The 26,012-nt window shown below is 30.0% G+C and overlaps 4 protein-coding genes across 4 annotated transcripts in view; 1 reads left to right on the top strand and 3 right to left on the bottom strand.

The window, feature by feature from the left end:
• Positions 1-12,657: 12,657 nt before the first annotated feature.
• LOC149883773 (uncharacterized) lies at positions 12,658-16,423 on the bottom strand. Its single transcript, XM_090098007.1, has 2 exons — positions 15,551-16,423; positions 12,658-12,762 (listed from the first exon to the last, which is right to left on the bottom strand). The coding sequence occupies exon 1, from the start codon at positions 16,421-16,423 to the stop codon at positions 15,605-15,607; it is 819 nt and encodes a 272-aa protein (XP_089954133.1). The 3' UTR covers positions 12,658-12,762; positions 15,551-15,604.
• Positions 16,424-17,022: 599 nt separating this feature from the next.
• Positions 17,023-17,922, bottom strand: LOC149883772 (uncharacterized). The gene has a single exon (XM_090098638.1). The coding sequence runs from the start codon at positions 17,920-17,922 to the stop codon at positions 17,023-17,025; it is 900 nt and encodes a 299-aa protein (XP_089954764.1).
• Positions 17,048-22,727, bottom strand: LOC149883771 (uncharacterized). Its single transcript, XM_090098637.1, has 4 exons — positions 22,714-22,727; positions 22,179-22,476; positions 21,704-21,801; positions 17,048-20,269 (listed from the first exon to the last, which is right to left on the bottom strand). Exons 1-4 carry the CDS (start codon positions 22,725-22,727, stop codon positions 18,313-18,315), a joined length of 2,367 nt encoding a protein of 788 aa, XP_089954763.1. The 3' UTR covers positions 17,048-18,312.
• Positions 22,728-24,374: 1,647 nt separating this feature from the next.
• The window catches only part of LOC145185535 (intraflagellar transport protein 43 homolog), a 5,209-nt gene continuing 3,571 nt past the window's right edge, over positions 24,375-26,012 (top strand). The window contains exons 1-2 of the mRNA XM_090098552.1: positions 24,375-24,651; positions 25,840-25,941. Of these exons, the coding sequence (XP_089954678.1) occupies positions 24,628-24,651; positions 25,840-25,941 (126 nt within the window). The 5' untranslated portion in view covers positions 24,375-24,627. The remainder of the gene's footprint in view (positions 24,652-25,839; positions 25,942-26,012) is intronic.

The following is a 26,012-nucleotide window of genomic DNA, read 5'->3' as shown; positions in this document are numbered from 1 at the left end:
TTTGGGTTATGGAGTTTTTAAAAAATATCAAAAACTCTTCACATATATGTGTTGGCTATAACCTGACAAAAAATCAGCTCTTTAACACTTGTGGTTTGTGTATAGGGACCTAAAGTATAGGGTATGACACTAAAAGCCTCTTTAAAAAGAGACAACGGATGCTTTACGTTTTTATTTTAACCTTATTATTGACTATGGAAGTTTCAAAATTTAATAGAATGAAGCCTTGGCATTTATCTTTCAGGCAAAAAAAATAGAAGCAAGATATCTTTTATCTGTGCAAAGATATAGCTCTTAAAGTAGGAATCTCGCCTTTGAAAAAACGGCCAAAATATAGCAGCTTTTTGTGGTTTTTATGCTTTTTAAAGATTCAAAGTTACATCAAGTAACTAATTTAGTAACAACATCATGTGACTATTGGATATGGGATTCTATGGTTGTTAGACTTCACATTTGTGTGTACTTTGTCTGCAAAAAGAGTGCTTTTTTTGTCCAAGTTTGTATAAAATATGGGGAAGAAAACACATAGCTAGAGGCATTTTTTCTAATTATTCTGAATTTAAAACACATAAAAACCTCTTTATATTTTAGTTGTTAAACCCACAGGTTTGCTTTGTTGTTTTTGTTTAAAATGAGTGAACAAATATTGGATATAATAAAAACTTTTTTTCATATTGTAAAAATTACTTTAGAATTGTAAATTCAAAATTAATTGGTAATTTATAAAATAATTTCAAAGTAAATGCTAGAATCAAGTTTTTTTTATTTAAATCAAATATGTATAACCTTGTTGTGCTTTTTTTCTTGTATTGAAGAAAAAAAATGTATTTCTTAAAATCTTTTATTGCTTTGGCCAAGTTTTTTTCGACTATTTAAAAATGTGTAAACAAATGTTTCTTATTTCCGGGAAAAGCCACAACATCAAAGTAATAACATTTAAGCAGTCAACAGTCTAAACAACTAAAAAGATTTGTTATCAACACAAGCTTGTACTGAAACTTTTTTTCAAAGATCAGTTTTTTAAGCACTGAAATGCCATATAAAAGAAAAACTCATTAAGATTGTCGGCAATCTGTATGCTTCTTTTGTTTTTCAAAATGTGACAGACATATTTCTGATTTCAACAAGAAAAGAATACTAGGTATTTTTTCTGGAAATTCCATTGATTTTAAGGATGATAGAGTTCCATTGGGGATATGTTATTCCTGCAGAGCAATGGTACAAAAGCATGGCAAAGGAGATAGAAACTTGCCTCTTCCCAAGCTACATGACTTTAACAAAGTGATTATTAGACCACAGACCAGAGGATTTGATTCTTGTAATTGTTTAATTTGCCAGGTTGGCCAACTAAAAGGACATTCTACAAAGCTCTCTTTTTCAACCGATCAAGATTTGAAAGAATCATCAAGTAGTTTTGATAAACTATGCTCAAACTGTCTCAGTGCAGTCAAAAGAGGAATAACACATAACTGTTCACAAGCCACCAAGTTTGAAAACTTAAAGAAAATGGTAGCAACTGATTCCAGAACTGCTGAAAAAATTGCGTCCTCTGTAATAACTCAAAAGGTAGATACCTTTTGAGTTATTACAGAGGACGCAATTTTTTCAGCAGTTCTGATATCAGCAGTTCTGATATTTCAGCAGTTCTGATATAATAGTGCCCTGTGGAGAAGATTCTCCACAGGGCACTATTAGGTTGAGCAGAGAAAGAGGTAGAGCTCTAACAATCACTCCAGATCCCTCCAGAGCTCAGTGCATATCAAGAACTTCTCTAAATACTTTGGACATGGTTCAAATTCAAATCAATAATGGTCTTTCAAATAAAAAGATGTAAGAACTGGCTGTAACATTAAACAAGACTACAAATTCAAAAATTGTTGAAACAAAATTTAGGGAAAACTTTACAATGGCTGGTCGAAAAGTTGAAAGTTTATTCAAACTTTCCAAAATCTCACTTACAAGGCCATCAACAAAAACTGATTATTTGGCAAAGGTTGTTCACTGCAAGAGTTTAGGGGATTTTTATAACACAATTCTCAGAGTTAGAGCAATCACTTCACCGCCTCTCATCAAACTAGGTATTGATGGTGGAGGAACTTTCCTCAAGTTCAGCTTGAGTGTTATCTCCAATGGTGGATGTCAAAATGTCAAAATAAGTTCAGCCTCAAATGACAAAAGCTTACTGGCTGTAGAACATGGGAAAGAAACAAGTGCCAAGCGCCAGCTACTTGTTGCTGTTGCTGAAAATGTTTCAGAAACTTATGAAAATGTCAAAAAAATTTTAAGTTTATTTGGGAAAATTGATGTGCCTTTCTTTATTGCATGTGACATGAAGTTAGCCAATATCATCTGTGGCATTCAGTCTCACTCAAGCAAACACCCTTGCTGTTGGTGTGATATTAAATCTAGTGACCTCAAAGAACAGGGAACTCCAAGAAACTTCAAATCCATTAGGATGCAATACAAAGCATTCATTGAGAAAGAGAAAGGAAAAATGTGTGCAAAGGATTTTCATAATGTTGTTCATAACCCATTGTTTGATCAAGAAGATGTCAAACAAGTTATTGAGTTTATTCCCCCAATGGAACTTCACCTTCTCCTTGGAATTATAAATCATCTTTACAAATCAATGCTAAAGATATGGCCTAAAGGCAAAGATTGGCCATTACTTCTTAAATTGAAATTACAACCTTATCATGGTGGAGAGTTTGTTGGGAATGATTGTCATAAGCTTTTGAAGAGTACGAATGTTTTGCAAAGAATCATTAAAAGAGAAAAGGCAGACCATATGCTTGGTTTTGTGAAAACATTCCAACATTTTAAGAGTGTTGTTAGCTCCTGTTTTGGAAGGACATTAAATACTGAATATGTTCAACATATCAAAGACTTTAAGAATTCATATCTTCAACTCCCAATTTCAGTCACCCCAAAAGCCCATGCAGTGTTCTACCATGTTCTTGAATTTATTGCTCTAAAGGGTACAGCATTGGGGATTTTTAGTGAGCAATCAACAGAAGCCTTACATTCAATCTTCAGTGCTCAATGGGCTAGGTACAAAAGAAACCCTGATCACCCTGGTTATGAAGGCCAGTTACTGAAATGTGTTATTGACTATAACAGCAAGCATCTTTAAATTAGATTTTTTAAATAACTCTTTTTTTTTAAACAGTTAAACAGTGATTTCTAGAATTTCGTTCTTGTCTAAAATTTTTGTTTATATTATACACTGTATCAATTTATTTATATTTTCATAAAATATCATAAGTTTACAAAAAATTAATCAGAAGTATATATCTTATTTTGCAAGTACTAAATAAAAAAATCTCAAGAGCAATTTGAAGAAAAAGTAATAAACATCAAAACACCACAATAAAGTAATTTTTTTAAAGGAAATCTGTATGTGTTTTTACAATGGGAGTTTAAGTTTAAATGGGATTTTCATATGTTTAATATCTTGTTAAAACCTATTTCAGTAAAGATATATTTCTTTTTTAAATTAAAAAAAGTTACCATTATTGTGTATATTTCCAATATTTGTTCACTCATTTTAAACAAAAACAACAAAGCAAACCTGTGGGTTTAACAACTAAAATATAAAGAGGTTTTTATGTGTTTTAAATTCAGAATAATTAGAAAAAATGCCTCTAGCTATGTGTTTTCTTCCCCATATTTTATACAAACTTGGACAAAAAAAGCACTCTTTTTGCAGACAAAGTACACACAAATGTGAAGTCTAACAACCATAGAATCCCATATCCAATAGTCACATGATGTTGTTACTAAATTAGTTACTTGATGTAACTTTGAATCTTTAAAAAGCATAAAAACCACAAAAAGCTGCTATATTTTGGCCGTTTTTTCAAAGGCGAGATTCCTACTTTAAGAGCTATATCTTTGCACAGATAAAAGATATCTTGCTTCTATTTTTTTTGCCTGAAAGATAAATGCCAAGGCTTCATTCTATTAAATTTTGAAACTTCCATAGTCAATAATAAGGTTAAAATAAAAACGTAAAGCATCCGTTGTCTCTTTTTAAAGAGGCTTTTAGTGTCATACCCTATACTTTAGGTCCCTATACACAAACCACAAGTGTTAAAGAGCTGATTTTTTGTCAGGTTATAGCCAACACATATATGTGAAGAGTTTTTGATATTTTTTAAAAACTCCATAACCCAAAAGTGAAAAAAAAACAAAACAGATTTACGACGGGGCTCCAAGTGCGAAGAGTTGCGCAAAATGCTATAAACTTTAAATGTGTTTTTCTCCTTTGGCTATAGAGATTAGATTTTAATTTTTACATCTGGTAATATCTGAGACCTTACAGATTAATGCCCCATCGGTCGTTTTTTTGGTCCTCAAAATTGAGGTTGGGACCATTTTTGGATAGGTGTGTGTTGTTTGTTTTTCTCTGTTGTTTGGTGCTAAAAGAGCTAAAAACTTGATTTTTGGACCTAAGCTCTTTTATTTTTTATTTAGATAATTATTCATTGTTGAATACTTGAACCAATAAATATAACTGTCTGTGTTCATTGGTTTAAGTATAAAATTTTACAACGTAAAATTTGAAACATGTGGAACGTAATTTTTTACCTTTTACAAACTTCTTATTTATGAAATCTATTATAGACCTCTTTTAGCACCAAAAGTCTAATGATATTTTATACAAAATCCTATTAAGTATTTTTTCGTTAAGTTTGTGTTTAAGCCACCTCATTGTATTCCAATATAAATTTCCTCTTTTCATATTTTCATTCATCTGAATCAACTCAATTTTTATTAAGAAACTCAATATGCTCCATTTTGATCACAGCAAGTTTTTTGGCTGCTGTGCTTGGCAACTTTTTTTATCCAAGTAAAGAAATTTTTTTGCTTATTAGGGTGATTACATCTTATCTCGTATGGGGTCAGGTTGAAGGTCCAGTGCTGGCTTTTGTAAAAAAAACATCATTCATTAAATATGGCATTGCCATTTTTGGAAATCTATAACAACACCTTCTTTAGTGGAATAATTTTTTTAATTGACAAGCTATGAAGCAATTGAAAAATGACAACTTTTTGTCATTTCTTAATTGCTCAGCTTTTATTAGCTTTTCTTCTTTGTCTGTAGATTTGATAGTCATTTAAATTTTATCATATAATTTCTTCTTTCATTAATCTTCTTAAAGACAACAGTAAATATATTTTGACCTATATTAGTATTCCTCTCTTATATTTTATTGTAAAAAAAATGATTTTATCATTTACATTTTTTTGATCAAATTTTCTATTCCCATTAATTATGTTCTTATATGGTAAGATAAGATCAAACCTGTTCCGGATATTTCCAAAAAAGCGTTGTTTTAATTCCAAGAACTGTTTCAACATACTAATTAGAGAATTCGATTTTTCTTTTTAAATCCGTAAGAGGCTTAGGTTTTTTCCCTATCATTCCCCATCAGCAGAGCTGTTACTTAATTGTCCCCATTACTATCAGGATCAGAGTCAGCTTCTTCATTTTCATTATCTTCATTACTGATTAGTTCTTCTCGATTTGTTTTGATTGCTAAACTTTTTTTCTTATAAAGAGTATCACATACTGCAAAGAATTCTAACTCCTATTTCTCGCCCCGTTTTTGTCATAACTGATGTACCATCAGTAACACATCCAAGAATATTGTCAATCAAGTTTAATCCAGATCCATTCAAATTGTCAGTAGCAAGGATAACAAATCTTTCTGAAACCATTTATTTTTATCATTCCAAGACCATAGTGGCGTTTATCAAAACAATTCACATTAAAACACAAATATCTTCTAGTTCCACCTGAAGTCCACTCATCAAAAGAAATTTGATAATATATTTTTTTTCTGAAACTGTTAAGTAATTTTTAACTTCATTGAGTTTGTATAGTTCATACCAATTCTCTTTATACCAAGTCGATCATGAGGGTTTTTTAATTCTTTTGATAAAAATTTCTTTTTTATTTTTTCTAAAATTTTTTTATTTTTTTTTTAATTTATGATATACTTATTATTGGTCAAATTTGGAAAAAGGGGTAAAAAGATCAACTGCTGGTAAAAAGGTAATACCTGTTCTAAATTTCTAACAAACTGTATTAAAGAAGGAAGCAGTAATTGGCTGTGTTATATTATTAACAGTTTGCAAAGTAACTTAGATGATAGTGGAACCGACAGGTTTTTTTAATTTTTACTTTTTGCTATTTCTTTTGTTCTATACCTTTTGATATCTTAGCCTAATAATTTTTTTTTTTTACCGTGTTACATGCAATGATTTTAACAATCAAAAAGTTTATTAACTAAAGTTTGGTAACCTTAGTTACTGAAAAACTTTAGAACCAAAAATGTATACCCTTGTCACTTAGGAACATTTTAAAACAGAATTTAGTAGAAAAGAAAATTTATTCAGATTTGTCAAATACTTAGTAGAACTCTAAATGCAAAAACTACCTACTATAACTACCTATAAATCGGTTTTACCTCATTGAAGGTTTTTTTGATGCGTTCTGCTAAGATGATTTAATCCAATGAAGTGTGGGTTATTATGTATTGTTGGAAAGCTAACCAAATCTACTTTTCAATAGAAATAGAAATTTTGAAAATTAACTTTTTAATAAGAAAATATTGTCACAAAAACATTAAAAGTCAACTTTGATAGAGCCGGAAAAAAACCAGTTAAAAGGTTTCCTCCATTTTGCAAAAAATCAAAGTTCAATATTTCCTTAATTAATTGCAAAAACCTACTAAGATTTTCCTAAATAAATAATAGAACAAGATGAAGAATTACAAATGATTCTGAAGATCCAACAAAAGATTCCATTGAAAGGGTATTGTTAGCAGCAAAAGAGAGCGGCATTTAATAATAACGACAATAGTATGGTAAGTCATTGAAAAGCAGAGAGATGCAACAAAGCCAGTGCATCAATTAAATCAACCCAAATTAAGAGTAACGAGGAAGCCTTTAGAGTTTTTTGTTGAAATTAATATGAGTAAATTAGCATATCATGATATTGTGAGGAGGGAGAATTAAATTAAAAACAACCGGATTACTCGTACACTCTTGATATAAATAAATAATAAATTGAAAAGAATTAAGTTAAAAAAACAATTGGGAAAAGACGTAAACACAAAGACTCATCAACCTGCCATATAAATAAATGAAAAGGTATCACAACCGGAAAATAAGCAAAACCTGTAAAAGCTCAAAAAAAGAGTCTGACGGTTAGGAGGAGGAAGAACAATCAGAAGTTTCAAATTAAGAAGAGATATTCGTATAGATAAAGAAGAACAAAAAGAGGAGTAATTGATCAAACACTACGAGTAGAGTAAGAGAGCATTATTTGTATTTTATAAACATAATGTATAAAAGAGTACAAACCATTATACACAAGTAGAACATTTATTTAGTTATATTCTATAATATACTAAGGACGGTAAGCACAACCTTAACCCTTTAACAATTAAACCTTGTCCATTCCTATCCAAACTATCCCCGAAACCCCCTAACCAAGGTATCCCCTAACCAAGTAAACTCCACACGATAAACCTCGATCCCAACCCTCCATACACCCTTCCACATAAACTTAGAGCCCAAACCATCCCAAACCTCCATAACCCCGAACACTCATCATCACACTACAAGCAGACTAACAGTTAAACTAACTAGCAAGCATTAGATTATTTATTTATTAAGGTGGTACTACCCTACATTTTTTATTTTTTTAAATTTGATATTTTTCTTAAAATTAAAAACTTTGTTAGATAGTAGTTAAACAACTAAATATAAAAAACATAACTTAAATAAAAAATTGTTGTCAAAAGATGCTGAGTCAGCATAAAAAAGCAAAAAACGTCCAGTTACAAGAACATAAGTAACTTGAGTAATATTTGAGATTTAAGCCTCAAAATTTTTAAGCATATAGCTAAATGGTTGGTCGAGCGCCCCTAGTAAAATCTTTAAAAAATATTAAGCCAAACTAAAATGGCAGTTATAGAGCTGCAACCAACATAAAAAAATGGTCCACCGGGTATGTAAATTAGGGGATTCTCACCAAAATAAATAATATCTTTTATTTATTCTACTACCAGCCCTTTCTACAATATCAATGAATAAACTGTAAAAATTTCAAACAAAAAGAGTTAATAGTTTCTAAGATATTCGTGTTCTAGTTTTAGAAATATTCAAAAAGTAGAAAACTGAGAAAAACAACTTTTAAAACAAAAAAAGTTATAAACTAAAAAAATCAGTCATTGAAAACGTCAAAACTGGCCAGCACAATACGATTGACCACCCTCAACCTCTTGCTGAGGGTGGTCAAAATAACCTTTTTTGAGTGATCTTAATGTCTTTCTTCTTTTTTTTAGCTCTTTCACTTGGCTTTAACTCAATATTTTTTAGACGTTTTTTGTCAAATCGCTGTGCACTAAGATTGAAATCGATGGCTCCGCGCAAAATCGGACTATCTGCAATCTCCGCGGAAAACAAATTTGGCATATCTGCAATCTCCGCCAAAAACAAAATTGGCATATCTGCAATCTCCGCGTAAAACAAAATTGGACTATCTGCATTTTTGCCAGATACATTTTTGGACTATCTGCGTTTTTCGGGTGCATAATATTTTGGTGGTGTTTCTTTAAATATTTGAAGTTTTTTATAAAATTCTACAATTTTTTAAATAATAGCGATTATTTAAACATTTATTAATAGCGATTATTTAAACACAAAAACCTTGATCATAACTTGATTAAGTTTGTGAGTAATCAAGTAGTTTTAGTTAAGATAAATATGTTAAAAATAACTTGTTATTGTTAATAATAATATAGCATATGTAACAAAACATTGTTATGTTACATACTAATTGCTAAATTCATCATACATACTTTGTCAATTTTATTTAGCCTTGTTGTTGTGACTAATAAGTTTAGATCAAATTAAATTCTTGTTATGTTATGTTGCAATGTTGCTAAGTGGTCTTTATACACAAGATCTGCATATAAATATATACAGGATGTCTGCGAAATCAGGGAAATGCCAGGGAATTCGGATATCTTCAAAAAAATCAGGGGATTATCAGAGAAATTAGGTTAAATTTTAAAAAAATCAGGAAAGATGAGTCTTTATCAAACTTATATAACTTAAATAAGTTGTATATAGTTCACGTAATCTAAAAGTTTATTTGGCAGATAGTTTTATGAACTTCTCTTGATATATTTAATGTGGGTTGTATTATTGTTTATATTTTTGCAGTTGAAGAGCATTTTTCTAAACGAGAAATAGGTAAATATCAGGGAAAAGCTAGGGAAATCCAACTTATAATATTGGCAGACACCCTGTGTGTGTATATATATATATATATAAATATATATATAAATATATGTATATATATATATATATATATATATATATATATATATATATATATATATATATATATATATATATATATATATAAATTTATATATATTGTAACCTAGATCGTAACTAACAAAATTATTGTAATTAACCTATTTTTGTTCATTAAGCAATCAAACTATGTGGAGTTTTCTTTGTTGTCTACTTAAAACCATTCTTTTTTGGAGATGCCACTTAACTGAACACAAACTAGTTAGAAACTCATGCATGAGTATTAAACGTTATGGTTTCCAACTTTTCTTAAACTTGGTTTATCAATAATTAGGATCAAAATCAAACTGAACCTTAGGTTCAGTTGGATTTGAGCTCTTAACCATTAAACATTGGTTTAATCAGATGTCACCTCAACTGCAGTGATGATCAAACAATTTTGGTCCAATTATATTTGATAATTTTTACATATCCAAGACTTTGGGATGTAATGATATATAAAAAAGGGTTGTACTTTTTTTACTATGATAGTAATAACTAATACAATCAAAAATAGCTGTATTTTTTCTATAAAAGAATAATTACAAAATAACAAAAAACTGCTGTTTTAAATAAACATATCCTTAACTTGCACATTGATCTGAATATCAGGCTTTTATTACTTTTACAGTATACCCAATATAATAAATTATCACATTTGTAATAGACAATATTAATTACTTGAATTTAAATTATAGTCACATTTAGGTAATTTTTAACTTTAGAAATTATAATTTGGCGCTACTGCAGTTTCTCCCCCCCCTTTTTTTATTTTTGATTATGATAGAGAATTTTATGCTGATTCAGAAAAATATAAAAACATGGACCTGAAAATCAACGGTAAGTGCTCTATTTCGAAGTCAAAGTTGAAAAAAATCCCACTAAAAACCCTAATATTCGCCATTTTTTTTCAAAACGCTTTCATTTTTGACAAAAGTTAATTACCGTTACATTGCGCAATAAAAAAACCTGGTTTCCATCAGCCTTCGCATTACTATTTTAAAGTGTTATAAGGAAAGTGTAATAAACGAAATGAAATTAATGGAAGATTTCAAATAAAAGTTGAACTTAGAATGTGGGAATGTAAAAAAATTGATGAATAATTATTATTGTATTGTACGCTGGTTTTTTTTATTAAAAAAAACGGTTTAAAGGTGACATTTTCTAAATTTTACACGTGATAAAACAACTATGAATTAAGTTTCAAAAGTTCTTCTTTTAGGAAACTAAAATTTTGAATTCTTTTTTAAAATTCATTACAAAAGTACATTACTTGCAATATAGTTTATTCTCTAATAAATCAAAAAACGGCTATTTTCATTGCCACAAAAAATTGCGCGAGATAAACATACTTTAACGACTTTTTTTAATGTAAAAACCATGCTATAAATTTATTGCTTTGTCAGCTAAAAAATCATTAACTTAATATTCTCAAAATGGCGAATATTAGGGTTTTTAGTGGGATTTTTTTCAACTTTGACTTCGAAATAGAGCACTTTCCGTTGATTTTCAGGTCCATGTTTTTATATTTTTCTGAATCAGCATAAAATTCTCTATCATAATCAAAAATAAAAAAAGGGGGGGGAGAAACTGCAGTAGCGCCTTATAATTTAACATACAAACACAATTTATCTAAAAACATCTATAATTTTGTAGTCCTAACATATTTTTAAGATCTAACATATTTTATTTGACGATAGCAATAATACACTTGAATTAATTAATTTTGTAAGCTAAACAAACCAACTTGTTATTTTCACATTTAACCAAAATATGACTGACTGCTATATGCTATATAGTATACCTATATAATATAGATAACACAGTAACACTACTTTCTTTTTTTTCTGTTGAAAATAGACAAAATTGAAAAACACCAAACAATGTTTCGAATAAGCCTCGTAAAACTGTAAAACGTTTTCTTAATCCAGCAGCATTTTAATTTCAAATTAAATTTGAATACATAAAATTGGTTTTGCGATCAGCTACACTTTGATCAATTCATGATGTGTATACACTTACTAAGTTCAGACTTGAGATTAAAGTAGATGCAGACTGTTCTTATTTTAGCTGCTAAAATGATGTTCTAAAAATATTGTAAATTTTTCATTTGCATTAACATACCATATGTCATATAACTATTTAAAATAATTACTTCTAAACAAAATCAAATGTGGCAAGTAAAACTTTGTGTTAAAACTTAAACAGGTTTATATCTCAGGAATAGATGGAAAATAATGCAATTACTGTCTTCTTATTAACAACTTATTTCATGAGATCTGCCATTTGTAGTGAAATCACATTTTGACAAGGCGCATAATTTCATGCAATAAAAACTTTGAACGCCCGGAGAATGCAGATAGTCCAATTTTGTTTTACGCGGAGATTGCAGATATGCCAATTTTGTTTTTGGCGGAGATTGCAGATAGTCCGATTTTGCGCGGAGCCATCGAAATAGTATCCTGGTGAAATGTCTAGCAATTTAAAAACTTCAGCAAGTCCTAATATTCCTTCATTGTGTGCAATAACAGCAGAGTTTACTGCAATTTCAACAATTTTTTTTGATACGAAGATATTTTTTGGACAACGATTCCAAATTAATTGATTGACTAAAATAGTAAATCACATCAAATGTTGTTTCAGTTTATGACTTATCTCTTCGTAGAAACAAAGAGCACAACTGAATAAGTCATTTTTGAACTTATATTTATGGAACTAGACATTAAATTAGGGCTAAAACATAATCAGACAGTTGCTAAGGTCGTTGCTAGGGATTCGAAAATTACCTTTTTGCCTTTGAATACTAATTTAGGAACTTTATATTAATTTTTAAAGAAAAAAAAAGTGATACTCATGATCCAGGATGTTCAAACTGCTGAAATTTGAAAAAAGAAAAATTTTTGTTTTTTGATGTTTTTAATAGGGTAGTACCACCTTAAAAACGCCCCCCTCACAATATTCATATGGAAGATCCAGATAGACACCCACCCTACCGGTCAATTCAGAAAAAAAAAAGATAATTGCTGTCCTGATCCAGAAGCTATTTCAACTACAGATTCTTCTACTAGAGTAAAATTGAAAGCACTTATGAAACATACAGCTGATAGAATTGTAAAAATGAACGACAGGAGTATTTTGAAGTACTTGGAAAAACATAACAAACAGCAAGAACATGGAGTTTTTCTAGGTTCATGGGGCTTGTATGGAGCATCGGGAGAGGCAAAATATTATTGAGTATTTTAGCTTACTCAATGGTTCGCATTAGATAAACAACTTGAGTAGTTGCAAGCACATAATATATATTTATAATACAAGAAGTTTAGTACAAAGTCTTAATAAAGTACTCTAGCATAGTCAAGTATAAAATTAACAAAAAAACTTAAGGTGGTATACCCCTCAGAAATATCAAATTTTTCAAAAAAATTTTTGTTGTTTTATTTAATCTAAAATTTATCATAGAATCATATTCTGAAAACCATTTTTTAAAATTCAGTATGTAACTTGAGGAAAACAAACTTTACTAAACCTTACTTTTTAAAGCGCCCTTGACAACCTCCATAGCAACGGTTAAATTTTTACTTGGCCAAGAAATTCTCCCCAAATATAACTTTTGATACTGAGAAAAAGCTTGTTGAAATGAGTTTATAATTTATTTCTATTTTCCATTAATCAAAACATCTGTAAGATTAAAAGCAATAACTGGATTTCTCATAAATTTCTTCCAGAAGTTTCTTTAAAACGAATTGCCATCTTAAAAGTTATATATATATCTAGGTATCTGTTTATGTTTATATAATTTAAACCTTATACTTTTAATGGGTAGAGAACGTGTGAAATTTGCTACTCAATACAAAAAGAAAAAAAGATTTCATGGAAATCAATATACTTTAAATAAAAAAAATTCAGCAAATACTAGTCTTCTACTAACAGATTCACAGAGCTCAATAAATGTATCTAATTCGAAGGTAAACCCTATTAATACTTTTGCAAGTTCTAATAAAAAAAACATATGTGGATACAGAATTATTGATAGCACTTTATTAGCCATTGTTGTTCAGTTGTTATGTTGTCCAGAATGTAAAACTTGTCGACTTAATTTAGCTGAAAATGCAAAAAAAAAATTTGGACTTTCCAGCTCATTGATTATATTTTGTAAATGTGGATTCAATCATGAATTTTTTACATCCAAGAAGTGTGGTTCTGGAAGTTGTAGAGCCTTTGATATTAACCAAAGGTCAGTTTATGCAATGCGTTCATGTGGACAAGGCCATACTGGCCTTAAAAGATTCTGTTATCTTATGGATCTTCCACCGCCAATGACTAAAAACACTTACATTAAAATTGTTCGAAAAATTGCTATTGAAGTTGAAGCAATTGCAGTAGAAACCATGTCTGATGCTGCACTTGAAATTATAAAAGCATCCCAACATACTACTGATGAATTCAATTTAATAAATACCAGTGTTTCTTGTGATGGTACTTGGCAACGTCGAGGTTTTTCCTCATACAACGGTGTTTATACTGCAATATCAATGATTACAGGAAAAGTTTTGGATTGTGAAGTATTATCCAAATATTGCAAACAATGTTTTTTAATTCTAAAGAAAAAAAATACAGACCCTGATGCATATAAAATGCTAAAAAATACTCATTTTTGTAACCTCAACTATACTGGCCCATCCACCGGTATGGAGGTCGCTGGAGCAAAATCAATTTTTGAACGATCTATTGAAAAATATAAACTTCGCTATACTGAATTTTGTGGTGACGGAGATAGTAAGGCATTTTCATCTGTTGAAAGAGTGTATGGTGATACAATAGTTTCAAAATTAGAATGTGTTGGTAATATGCAAAAAAGAGTTGGCACACGATTAAGAAAATTGAAAAAGGAAAGGTGTCTAGGTGGTAAAGGAAGACTTACTGATGCAAAAATTGACAGATTGCAAAACTATTATGGAATTGCAGTAAGAACCAAAAATCAGTCTGTTCATGAAATGCGCAGTGCTATACTTGCTTCATTGTTTCATGTTGCTTCCTCAAAAGAAAATAATTATCACACCTATTGTCCAAACGGTGAAAAAAGTTGGTGCCAGCACAATGTTGATCGAAAACATCCCAATCAACCTTCTCTCTATAAACCTGGCCCTGGTTTGCCACGTGATATTATTGAGTTACTAAAGCCAATTTATAAAGAACTTAGCTCTAATGAATTACTTGCAAAATGTATGCATGGAAAAACTCAGAACCAAAATGAGAGTCTTAACATGATGATATGGGAAAGAGTACCGAAAACTAAATTCTGTTCATTGTTACATTTGAAATTTGCAACATATGATGCTATTGCAAACTTTAATATTGGAAGAAAAGCATCAGTGATGACTTATGAAAAACTCAATATGATTCCAGGAACATTTATGATAGATGGCTGCAATAAAGAAAATAAAATACGCTTGTATCAATCGTCATACAAAAATAAATCCGATGTTAAGTTGCGTAGAAAAACAATCAGGGGCAATAAAAAGAACAAAAATGATAAGGAAAAGCAAAAACAAGGAACTCTTTATGCTGCTGGTAGCTTTTAAACATTTTGCTTTAAAATTTACAGACATTGTTTATTTTAAAAATATTTTTCTGCATTTTTTTCTCTTTTTTAATTTTTAAAGTGTTTTTTTGCTAACTTCTATTTTTCAATCTCCCGTCACAGTTATTTGATTTTCTAGTAATCAGTTTTTAATCAAATTTTCAGCAATGATGTGTTTTTATATGATGTATGCAATCTGCCAAAAGTTAATTATAAAACATTTCAGGGTTTGAGATATTGCTGTTTCAGCACTAAAAATTGGCTTATTTAAAAATCTTCATAATCCGTGTAGTGCTACATGGAAACTAATAGTCAGATTTAAAAACTTTTAGCAGATTGCATAGATCAAACTGTTTTTTATCATTGGGCCAAGTTTTACTTTGAATACTCTATTAGAATCTGAGATATTTTTGACAGTGCGACGTGCATATTTTCCTATATCCGCCATTTTAGGTGATTGTCATGACAACATAACCACCTGTAATTTTATAAATCGATTTCATTTAATAAGATCTTTCATAGGCTTAATTTTAATTTTGAGTATAAGATTTCACTTCCAAGATAATTTTGAAGGGGGTATACCACCTTAAGAAAGCATGGCTAGCACACAATGCATTGCGGGGATACTATAAACCCGCTAGTTTATTATCGGGAAGCCGAACAGGCTTCAACACTCCCGCCGCCTTTGACCAGTAAAGGAATAGTTTTCTCATTAACGAAGGTGATAGTTATTATCTTCGCTTTGTTAGAACATTCGATAGGATATAGCTTATTAATAGGTCGACTAACTAAACACGATTTTCCGCTTTCTTGTATGTAATTAACTTTAGCAACTCGAACGACCCCATCGTTGGAATATATTAATTCTTTAACTCGTGCTAACTTCCACAACTGTCTTTTGCAATTATCGTTTTCAATTAATACAATGTCGTTAACACTAATACCATTACTACCATTATTTTGATTTGATTTATGGTATTCACGCAACTCTGTCAAGTATTCACTTTTGAATCTGCTTCTAAAATGATTCAACGTATTAGTTAACATACTGTTTCTTATATACACATCTTGTTCTATCTTATCACTTGAACTTAAACTTGATTCAAAACGGAGCTTATGACCAAAAACTAAGTGATTGGGAGTGAGTGCTTCATCGCCCTGGTCGTTATACAAATAAGTTAATGGTCGGTTGTTTAATACCATTTCAATTTCCGAAAGCAATGTTCGTACTTCTTCATATGAAGATTTCGAGGACTTTAACGCCTTTTTTAAACATCTTTTTGTCATTCGAACCAGTCGCTCAAACATCCCTCCCCACCAAGTTGCAGAAGGCGCATTAAATTTCCATTTTATAGAATGGTTAGCAGCAAACGATTGAGTTTCAGATGACACAAACTGAGAACCATTGTCTGAATAAATTATATCAGGAACCCCCCGTCTCTCTATAAATCTACGAATACCCATAATGCACGCATTTGATGAGCAGTCAGCTACTAAGTCTAACAAAATTGAACGACTACTGCAACATGTAAACAAAAAAATCCATGCCTTATTTGATGTACTACCATTGTAAACATCTTTAACATAAAGTGGGCCTGCATAATCTAAAGCAACAGACTTGAAAGCGAAATCAAAGTTTAAACGACTTTCAGGTAGAGGAGGAGCAGGTGGGTAACAATAAGGTTTACTCTCTAGACGTCGACAAGTTGTACATTCTCATATCACACTTTTTGCTAGTTGTCTACAACAAGGTATCCAATACTGGGATCTCAATGCATTAACTGTTTCTTTTACCCCATTGTGCTTGACAAGTTTATGAAAATGTAAAATTAATAATTTAGCAAAATAACAGCTTTTAAAAATAAAAATAGGAAACATAGTGTCATATTCTAGGTCAGCATTCTCGATTCTGCCACGACATCGAATTATTCCATCTTCAGTGAATAAACGAAGATCTTCTCGTAATTGTTTGAAACTATTTTCATCTGTTAGATTTAATTGTGAAAATTTAATCCACAGTCGCTTTGAGTTATCTATTTCTTCAGCTGTAATTGGACCGATCGTCATACTGTTCTTTCTTTTACATTATTGAGAAATCGCAGAATCCATGATGTTACTCGAAGTAAGCACCTATAATCACTAAATTTAGTAATGTTAATAAAGTCAAGATTAAGATTACATACAGAGTGTGCAACATTACATAAAACTTCCAGTGATTCATCTGAATGAATGGCATGTTCATAATATGGCCATTTGATATTAACATCATTTAAAAAATTGGGTCCAGAAACCCAGAGCTCATTCCTATATAACTTCTTAAGTGATGATCCTCGAGAAATTATATCTGCAGGATTTCTATAGGATTCAATATAATTCCAATTACAAATTAAAGTTAATTCTCTTATTTTAATTAATCGATTTTGTATGAACTGTTCATAGGTATTGTTCGTGTTAAAAATCCAATGCAAGCAAATGGTTGAGTCAGTCCAATATACTACATTAGAAATGTTATAAATTGGTATCAATTGATCGTAAATAGATGCTAACAATTTTGCTAAAAGTAAAGTCCCAGAAAGTTCCAATCGAGGCATTGTGTTTTTGCCTAATGGGGCAACCCTAGATCTCGAGGCCATCAAAGAGGCGCGACTAAAACTAGCATTAAAAAATCTAAGATAAACACAACACCCAAAAGACTTAACACTTGCATCAGAAAACCCATGTAATTCGAACTTAACATCATTCATAGTACCCAACCCAGGGTTCATATACCATCGCTGCATTGCTATTTGGGAAACAGACTTGAAATCATTTAAAATAAGGTTCCAATCTGACAATAAATCTCCAAATAACTTTTCATTCCAACCTAATTTATCAATACAAATTCTTTGAAATAAATTCTTACATGTTACAACTACTGGATTTATAAGACCTATTGGATCATAAATACTGGCAATGAAACTCATTACTTCTCTTTTAGTTGGAATTATTACAGCTAAATTTAACAACTCCTCAAATGAATAAATTATGGAATCTTCTTCCTTATTCCATCTAAGACCTAAAACCTTTGTATTTAATTTTCTTTCAAAATTGTGACCGTTAATTTGTTTTTCAAATTCAGAAGAGTTAGACTCAAATTTTCTTAGGTGGAAACCACCTTCTTTTAATATGTCCTTACATTTATTAAAAAATAAACAACCTTCTTCGATTGTTCTACAGCTTGAGTTTAAATCATCTATATGTAAGAATTGTAAAAGTTTTGAGACAAAATTGACATCAGAGAGGTAATACTTCTCTGCATGATGAATCAATGTGGCGTTAAGAAGAAATGGTGATGAGGTAACACCAAAGGGAACTCAACATAAACGATAAGTAGCTAATTGAGATATAAACAAGTTTTTAATACTTACATTACTAATATCATCAAACCATACGAAACGTAAATAATTTCTGTCATTTTTATTAAGAGCAATTTGCAAAAAGGCTTTCTCTATATCTGCTATAAAGGCATATTTATTTGCACGAAAACGTAATAATATATTAAATAAAGATGTTGCTAAACTTGGTCCAGCATGCAAACAATCATTTAAAGATGGACCAGATAAAGAACTGGCATCAAAAACCATTCTCACTTTTATTGTAACTTTGTCTTTACGACAGACTGGGCGATGTGGCAAGTAATGCACACCTCCAGTATTCAAATTATAGTTATTTACTTTTTCTATGACACCAGACTTTAACTGGTCTACGATTATTTCATTATATTCATTTAAGAGCTCAGGATCATTCTTTAACCTTTTGAGAACTGTATTCAAACGTTTTGTACATAAACTATAATTATCACCTAATAATGGATGATTCTCTTTAAATGGCAATTTAACTGTATACAGACATTTTTTATTATCAAAATGAATATTATTCTTAAAGTGTTTGACAACAATATTTTCAACTCCTGAATTCTCTAGTTCCCAAAACTTTTTGACATTATTATTAAACTTTGAAATTTCATTAATAAATTCAGCTTCGACTTTTAAAGTATGTGTGGAAAAAACACTACAATTCTTTCCAGATGTGGTATTGACACAACCACTTAATACATAACCAACTGCTGATTGTAAAGCAACAGGACCTGTATCGCCACGAATTACTTTACCATTAAAAAATGACCAGTAATAATCAGCACCAATTAATACATCCACTTCTAAGGACCTACAATCAACATTACTATCACTTAAAGTGAGACCTTTAAGATGCTCAAAAGAATCAACAGCTTCTTCTATAAATTGACCACTAAGAGGAGCACATATGGGCTTAACAAAACATGTAACAGGTATTAAAGAATTGTTTATGGTTACTATTGAAAACTGAACCATATCTAAAGTTTGCGTTTGTGTTTGATTACCAAAGGTTTTAATACTTATTTGCTTCCTACCAATTGTGGTAAGAAAAAGCTTTTTACGTAATGATGGCAAAATATAACTGAGTTGAGAGCAACTGTCAAAAAGAAGTCGACATTTCTGTGTATTTTCCTTATTCTTCACAGTAACAATAGCTGTTTGCAATAAGACATTCTTAGATTTTAGTAATTCATTGCTCGCAACAGATGTCAATTTACTGTTTGACTCTTTTTCATCATCAACATGAGAAGGAAACTTTTTAAAACACATAGACACATGATGCTTCCCGGAGCATTCAAAACAGCTGATTTTAGAACGACAATTACCAGACATATGGCCTGGCTTTAAACAATTAAAGCAACGCCTCTTCTCTCTTAAAATATTTCTCCTAGAACTTATATTAGTCACAGTTTTACAATTTTCACTTCTGTGACTATTGCTACAAAAAACACATTTTAAATCATATTGTGGCTTAAAGTGAGCACTAGAATGTAGCACCTCTGCAGTGGAATGATTAATTTTACCTTCTCTGTCTGACTGAGCTTTCTCCCTAGCTTGTAGTTCACATTTTAAAGCTTTTAAAACACCCCTTATATCCCAATTATCATAAGAATCAAACTGTCTAGTAATAATTAAATTTAATTCTTCTGGAATTTTTTGCATTATGATAGGAATTAATAAAGGTCCATACATAGTGGAATCTATACCTAAATTTTCTAAACTTCTAATTTGAACTTCAAGGTTGTCATGTATTCGACGTAACAAAGAAATATTGTTTATACTTTGCACTCTCTCTAAAGCAAGGAGTGACTTCATGTGTGATGATATTAAAAGTTGTTTATTACTAAACCTTTCTTTAAGCAGTTCTAATGAGGTGTTATAATTATCATTTGTTAAAGCGGCGCTACTCGACTTTCTCCCCCCCCCCCCTAATTTTATGATTGATTCTGATAGAGAATTTTATGCTGATTAAGAATCGTATAAAAACATGGGTCTCAAAATCAATGGAAAGTGCTCTAATCTGAAGTTGAAAGTACAAAAATATACGACAAATCTCTAATATTCGCCATCTTGAAAAATGATTTTTTTTGTTTTAAAAGTTATCTTTTAAAAGTACTAACAACCTGGTTTTTATATTCATAACAAAAACTTCTAATTATGGAACGTTTTGAGAATTCATTGACATTTAAATTTATCACGCAAATTTGGTTTAGCTGGGATCATTACTTTGTTGTCTAGAATATCTTTTAAAATTTTTATCAAATAAGTTGAAAAATCTTTTATTGGTTATATACTAAAATAAATTTAGCATTACTAAACTTTTTGCATTAAAAATGTACATATTTCAAACTGTTGATTTTTTTTCTAATACTTTAAGTTAACCCCCCGTGAAAAATTATTTTCATTGTAACTGTCATATAAAAAGGAATGTTTCAGTACTAACTGTCTAGTAAATTTATTTATCTTAATATCATGGCCCTTCGAAGACCAACAATAAACGAATTTGACTCTCTTTCCTTAACAGAAATAGGAGCAAAATTCAAATACAACATTGAAGCTACAATCCACTGGTGCAGAACTTATGGTTTACTCGCCGAAAGTATGCGTTGTAGTGTATGTAACGTGGCCTGCACACAGCAAGTGAAGAATGGATCAATCGATCAGTTCATTTGGAGATGTCAAGTTAAGCGGTGCAAAAGAACCTTCAGCATAAGAAAAGGCAGCTTTTTTGGGAAATCCCACCTACAACTTTGGCAAATATTAGGATTAACTTACGTTTGGGGTAGAAGTGCAGGTAAGAGTCGGGGATTATCAATTAGCGATATAAGGCAAGAGCTTAACATAGGAAGCGATGACACCATTGTTGATTGGAATCAATTTTGCAGAGATATTTGTGTCTCATATTTCATCAAAAACGTTACTAGCATTATAATTCATGCCGAGGACTGGGTAAATCAAAAAAACGGCTATTTTCATAGCCACTTACATTCACTAAAAACATTTTTGCAAAGAACATAAGGAATTCTATTTTTATTATTCGAAGGAAGTTTGTCTTTTCAATTACTCTTTCTTTATTATTAAAGATTTAATATTATCTGAGAATTGTCATAAAATCTCTTATAAATTTAAAATTCATAAAAAGGAATCATGTTTCGCAAGAGTAACACGCTTTATAGCTAGTTTTTCTGTCCGATTACACATAAGAAACGAAGCAAATGAGCTTGTACTAGAAAATTTCTTATTTTAAGAGTACATTTTTTCAACTCTAATACTAAAAAGTAGTAAAAGTTGCTTAATTATCGAAAGTGAGAAAAAGTACATAAAATGAACTTTGAAAACATGTTATCACGTTTTATTGTCAGCTAAAATAGCTTGAATTCCATCACTGTCATATAATCCTAAGGTTTGTCCCTGAACAGAACACAAATTAGGAGATGTTCCTCGAACCTTAATAAAATAAGTTTCTTATCGAAAAGTAACTAAATACTAATAGTTTCTTAAGATTTAAGTACTACTTTCTTATTTAAAAAAAAAAAAAAAAGTGTATACTCGAGGGAACTTAGCCGTTCATATTAAACCTAAAAAAATTTTTTTTTGTTGTAAAAACCGGGCTGGCATTTTTTGCTTTTGAAAATAAAACCAACCGTAGAATTAGTTTTTTCAAGATGGCGAATATTAGAGATTTGTCGTATATTTTTGTACTTTCAACTTCAGATTAGAGCACTTTCCATTGATTTTGAGACCCATGTTTTTATACGATTCTTAATCAGCATAAAATTCTCTATCAGAATCAATCATAAAATTAGGGGGGGGGGGAGAAAGTCGAGTAGCGCCGTTAAAGCTAAACCTGAAATTGTTTTTAATGCTTTTCCTTCAAGTAAGTTACGTAGATAGTTAAGTTTCTGTATTGGGGAAAGATCTTCATTATTATGAATGGCACATTCAAAATTTTCATAAAAGGTCTGCCATTCCTCAGGCTTTCCATCAAAGGTACATAACTTTAAAGGTGGAAGTCTAATATTTTTCTTTCCAAAAGTAGATGTAGAACCTTGTACACTCCCAGATTGTGACTCATGGTGCGAATACGTTTTTTTCCAGCAATACCTGCCATTATTACGAACCCTAAGAATGCTTGTAACAACAGTTTATTCAAAAAAAATTATGGCTAATTCTGATACAACCACAAACACAAATTACACACACACTATGTAATTTTTTTAATGCTAGCAAAAATACGCCCCCAGACAACCCCAAAACGCAGGTTAATCCCAAAAAAACAAATACAATGTTCATAAGTACTTAACTTTGACAATCTCTCTCTCTCTCCGTGGGCTCCAAATAATGAGTATTTTAGCTTACTCAATGGTTCGCATTAGATAAACAACTTGAGTAGTTGCAAGCACATAATATATATTTATAATACAAGAAGTTTAGTACAAAGTCTTAATAAAGTACTCTAGCATAGTCAAGTGTAAAATTAACAAAAAAACTTAAGAAAGCATGGCTAGCACACAATGCATTGCGGGGATACTATAAACCCGCTAGTTTATTATCGGGAAGCCGAACAGGCTTCAACAAATATAACCAGGAGATTGATTATGCTAGTAACAGTAACTTATTGGTAACTGCTACAACTCCGCTCTGGCTATCTATTTGTATAAATAAAGACAAAGTATATTGGTTAAACATGTCACCTAAAAGTTTGAGATTCTACCCTCCAGTGAGGTTAGATTCCATAAAAGAATTAAAAGAAACAGTTTTAATAATCAAAGCAGAAATAGAAGCAGAAAAGTATATTTATTTTAATTATCTTTAACAAATTTTTTCCTAGAATATTTTTTAAATTTAATATTTAGTAACACTTAATAAAAAAAATGTGAAGATATTTTTTACAATAAATTATAATAACATCAATACATCAGGTATTAAAATTACTATGCATGAGTATATTAATTGATATGCCTCAATAGAATATTTACGAACGCTCATAATGTCAGTTTTAGATATTTTAAAAACACCCAAAATGAATTTTTAATAATGTTTTATTGCTTTTTTGTTATGCAGATTGCAGCTTGGTCTGTAAAATTTTTTAAAAAATTTTTCAGTAAAATTTTTTAGTCTGTAATAGAAAAAACTCAAAGTCGAAGTTTTTCCTTGGGGTTATATTTCCTAACAACTTCTCGGCATAGAAGATGTTGAAGGCATCTTGTTTTAATTTCTACAAAAATACCATTTTTTGATGGGTTTTTTTTCCCTTAAACTTGTTTATTTAAATGTTTCAAAGATGTTAGATTGGATTAAGAGCTACGTTTTTTGATGGCTACTACAAGACACGGTTTTTTTTTTTTGGAAGAATCTTCTGACAGATTTTAGTTTTAGGTCATCATCTTGCTAACAAATCCATTGAAGTAGAGTTTTACTTTTAAAATGATTTCATGAGTTACTGCGACCAATTGAGAAGCTGATTTTCTCAAATTGTCACAAAGCTCTCAAAGTGTTGTAATAACCCTGTCTTCTCTATCATTTGTAACAAGAGATCGTCCTGTATTTTTTTTGATTATTTCTGGCCTATCCAAAAATTCATTTCTTTAAGCGAATTTTTAGATAGGTCAGGTATAAAAAAAAAAGAAATTTTGTATGGTTATTCTTTTTTTTTTTTTTCATCAAAAACTTTAAACAGCTTTTCGTATAGAGTAAAATGGGGTCAAATGAAACAGTTATGAATTTTAATTAATTTTTTTTTAAAGGGAAAAAGGTTTTTAATTCTTTTTTTTTTTTAAGATAAAAAAAAACTTTTTTTTTTTTAATTAAAATTTGATATCATCTTATTCAGAAAAAAATTCTCAATAACAAAAGAATAAGTGTAGGCATAACTATTTCATTCTACCCTGTTTTACTATATATATTCTTTTTCAGTTCACAAAATTTTAATTTTAACCGAGAACTTTTAAGCTTACAAATTTGGCTTCCGTAAATATGGTATGTTTGCGTTTAGTTAGCAATTTGTTGCAGCGGACGGTATTTTTGGTACGAAATTACGTAGCAACCAACAGTTTATAATTTGCAATTTTTACCCTGCTTCTAAATGACTGACACATGTTAAACTATGTAATGTAAAAATGAAATTCTCATTTTCAGTTTCTTAAAATCATCTGATAATGGAAAGAAAAAATTTTTTTTTTTTCTTATAGAAAAATTCAAAATTGTATAGATATTCAGAAATAAATGGAATCCTGCTTATTCTTAATCAATAAAGTTCTTTAAGAGAAAAAGATGGATGAACTCTCACCAAGAAGGGTTAATGTTTTATACATATATACATACATACATGCATACATACATGCATACATACATGCATACATACATACATACATACATACATACATACATACATACATACATACATACATACATACATACATACATACATACATACATACATACATACATACATACATACATACATACATACATACATACATACATACATATTAGGGTGGTTCAAAATTAACCCCATAAAATATTTTTTTTAAAGATGTTCTCTGTTAAATAATCATTAGTTTTGTGTCATCTTCAGCCAAATTTTTTATTTATCAAAGTTTCAATAAAATACACTATTTAAGGTACTAAATAATTATAAATTTAAAGTAGATTTTGTATTTATTAGATTTTTTTGAAGCAATCAGGATAAGTATTATAATGTTCAGAAATCGTTTACAAGAGAAATGGAAGTTGACTTTCATCTTAATTTATTTTTTGGTTTTGTTTTTGACGCAGGGCTACTCCTCTTTTGATAATTCATTTGTCCCACAATAGTCTTGAAAAGTTCTTTTTGTTCCAAATAAATTTTAGAATTATTCCACTCTATCACTTTGATATTCTAGAATTCTTTTACACCAAATACTTTAAATATTTTCATAGAATTTCTGTTTACAAAATGCTAGCCTGTCACCAATACAATATGCACATAAAATGAAAAATATTGTCATCAATATACATCTACAATCTTTTAACTTATGTGCTTGCAAAGTTTACATTGTCTTATATTTTTAGTTATTACAAAATCTTTCTTAGATTAAAAACCTGCATGTTTTGGAAAAAAAAAAAAAAAAAAGGATTTTAAGTTTATAAAAAACTGGACAATTTTATTATACCTATTATGCTACAACACACTGTTACTATATTATACCAGATAATTGGTCAAAATAATATTTATTTGGAACGGGCTAAAAATAATTTACTTTAAGAATTAGAAATGACTTTACTCAATAGTGAAAACTTATAGTTCGAGGAGGAAGATCTCGTTCTCGTTTATTTATTTATTATTGTTTTTAGACCAATCCTGATACATATCATCCTGATACATGTAAATCACCACCCTGATATGTACAAATGAAAATTTAGTTAAAAATAATTCACATTTTGAATTTATTTACAATATTTTATCTTTTATTTACTTTTTAAAATCCCTTTTTTTTTTTAAAGGAAATTAAGCAAGGCAGAAGAGCAGGAAATGTATTTCAGTCTTCATCAACTTCTACTATATCAGAACCATCATCAACATCTATATCGTTGCCACAGAATTCAGTGAGAATTTTTAAATATTGTTTTGTTAAAAAATATCTTTAATAATCAAGTTAGAATCTGGATTTTTTTTT

Source organism: Hydra viridissima, unplaced genomic scaffold (assembly GCF_058129835.1).
Source record: "Hydra viridissima isolate aposymbiotic clone 2 unplaced genomic scaffold, HvirCarnegie_v1 scaffold_9, whole genome shotgun sequence".
Lineage (NCBI taxonomy): Eukaryota > Metazoa > Cnidaria > Hydrozoa > Anthoathecata > Hydridae > Hydra > Hydra viridissima.
The sequence above is the reverse complement of the archived record's forward strand: the minus strand, read 5'-3'. Positions and strand labels throughout refer to the sequence as shown.

Excerpts from the sequence above, each read along its gene's own strand:
- LOC149883773 (XM_090098007.1), bottom strand. The coding sequence starts at position 16,423 with ATGGGTATTCGTAGATTTATAGAGAGACGGGGGGTTCCTGATATAATT.
- LOC149883772 (XM_090098638.1), bottom strand. The coding sequence starts at position 17,922 with ATGAGTTTCATTGCCAGTATTTATGATCCAATAGGTCTTATAAATCCA.
- LOC149883771 (XM_090098637.1), bottom strand. Across the intron at positions 21,802-22,178 it reads TAGCTTTAACGGCGCTACTC|GTTCGAGGAACATCTCCTAA; the intron begins GACTTTCTCCCC and ends TATTTTATTAAG. Across the intron at positions 20,270-21,703 it reads ATTTTAGCTGACAATAAAAC|AAAGTCGAGTAGCGCCGCTT; the intron begins GTGATAACATGT and ends GGGGGGGGGGAG.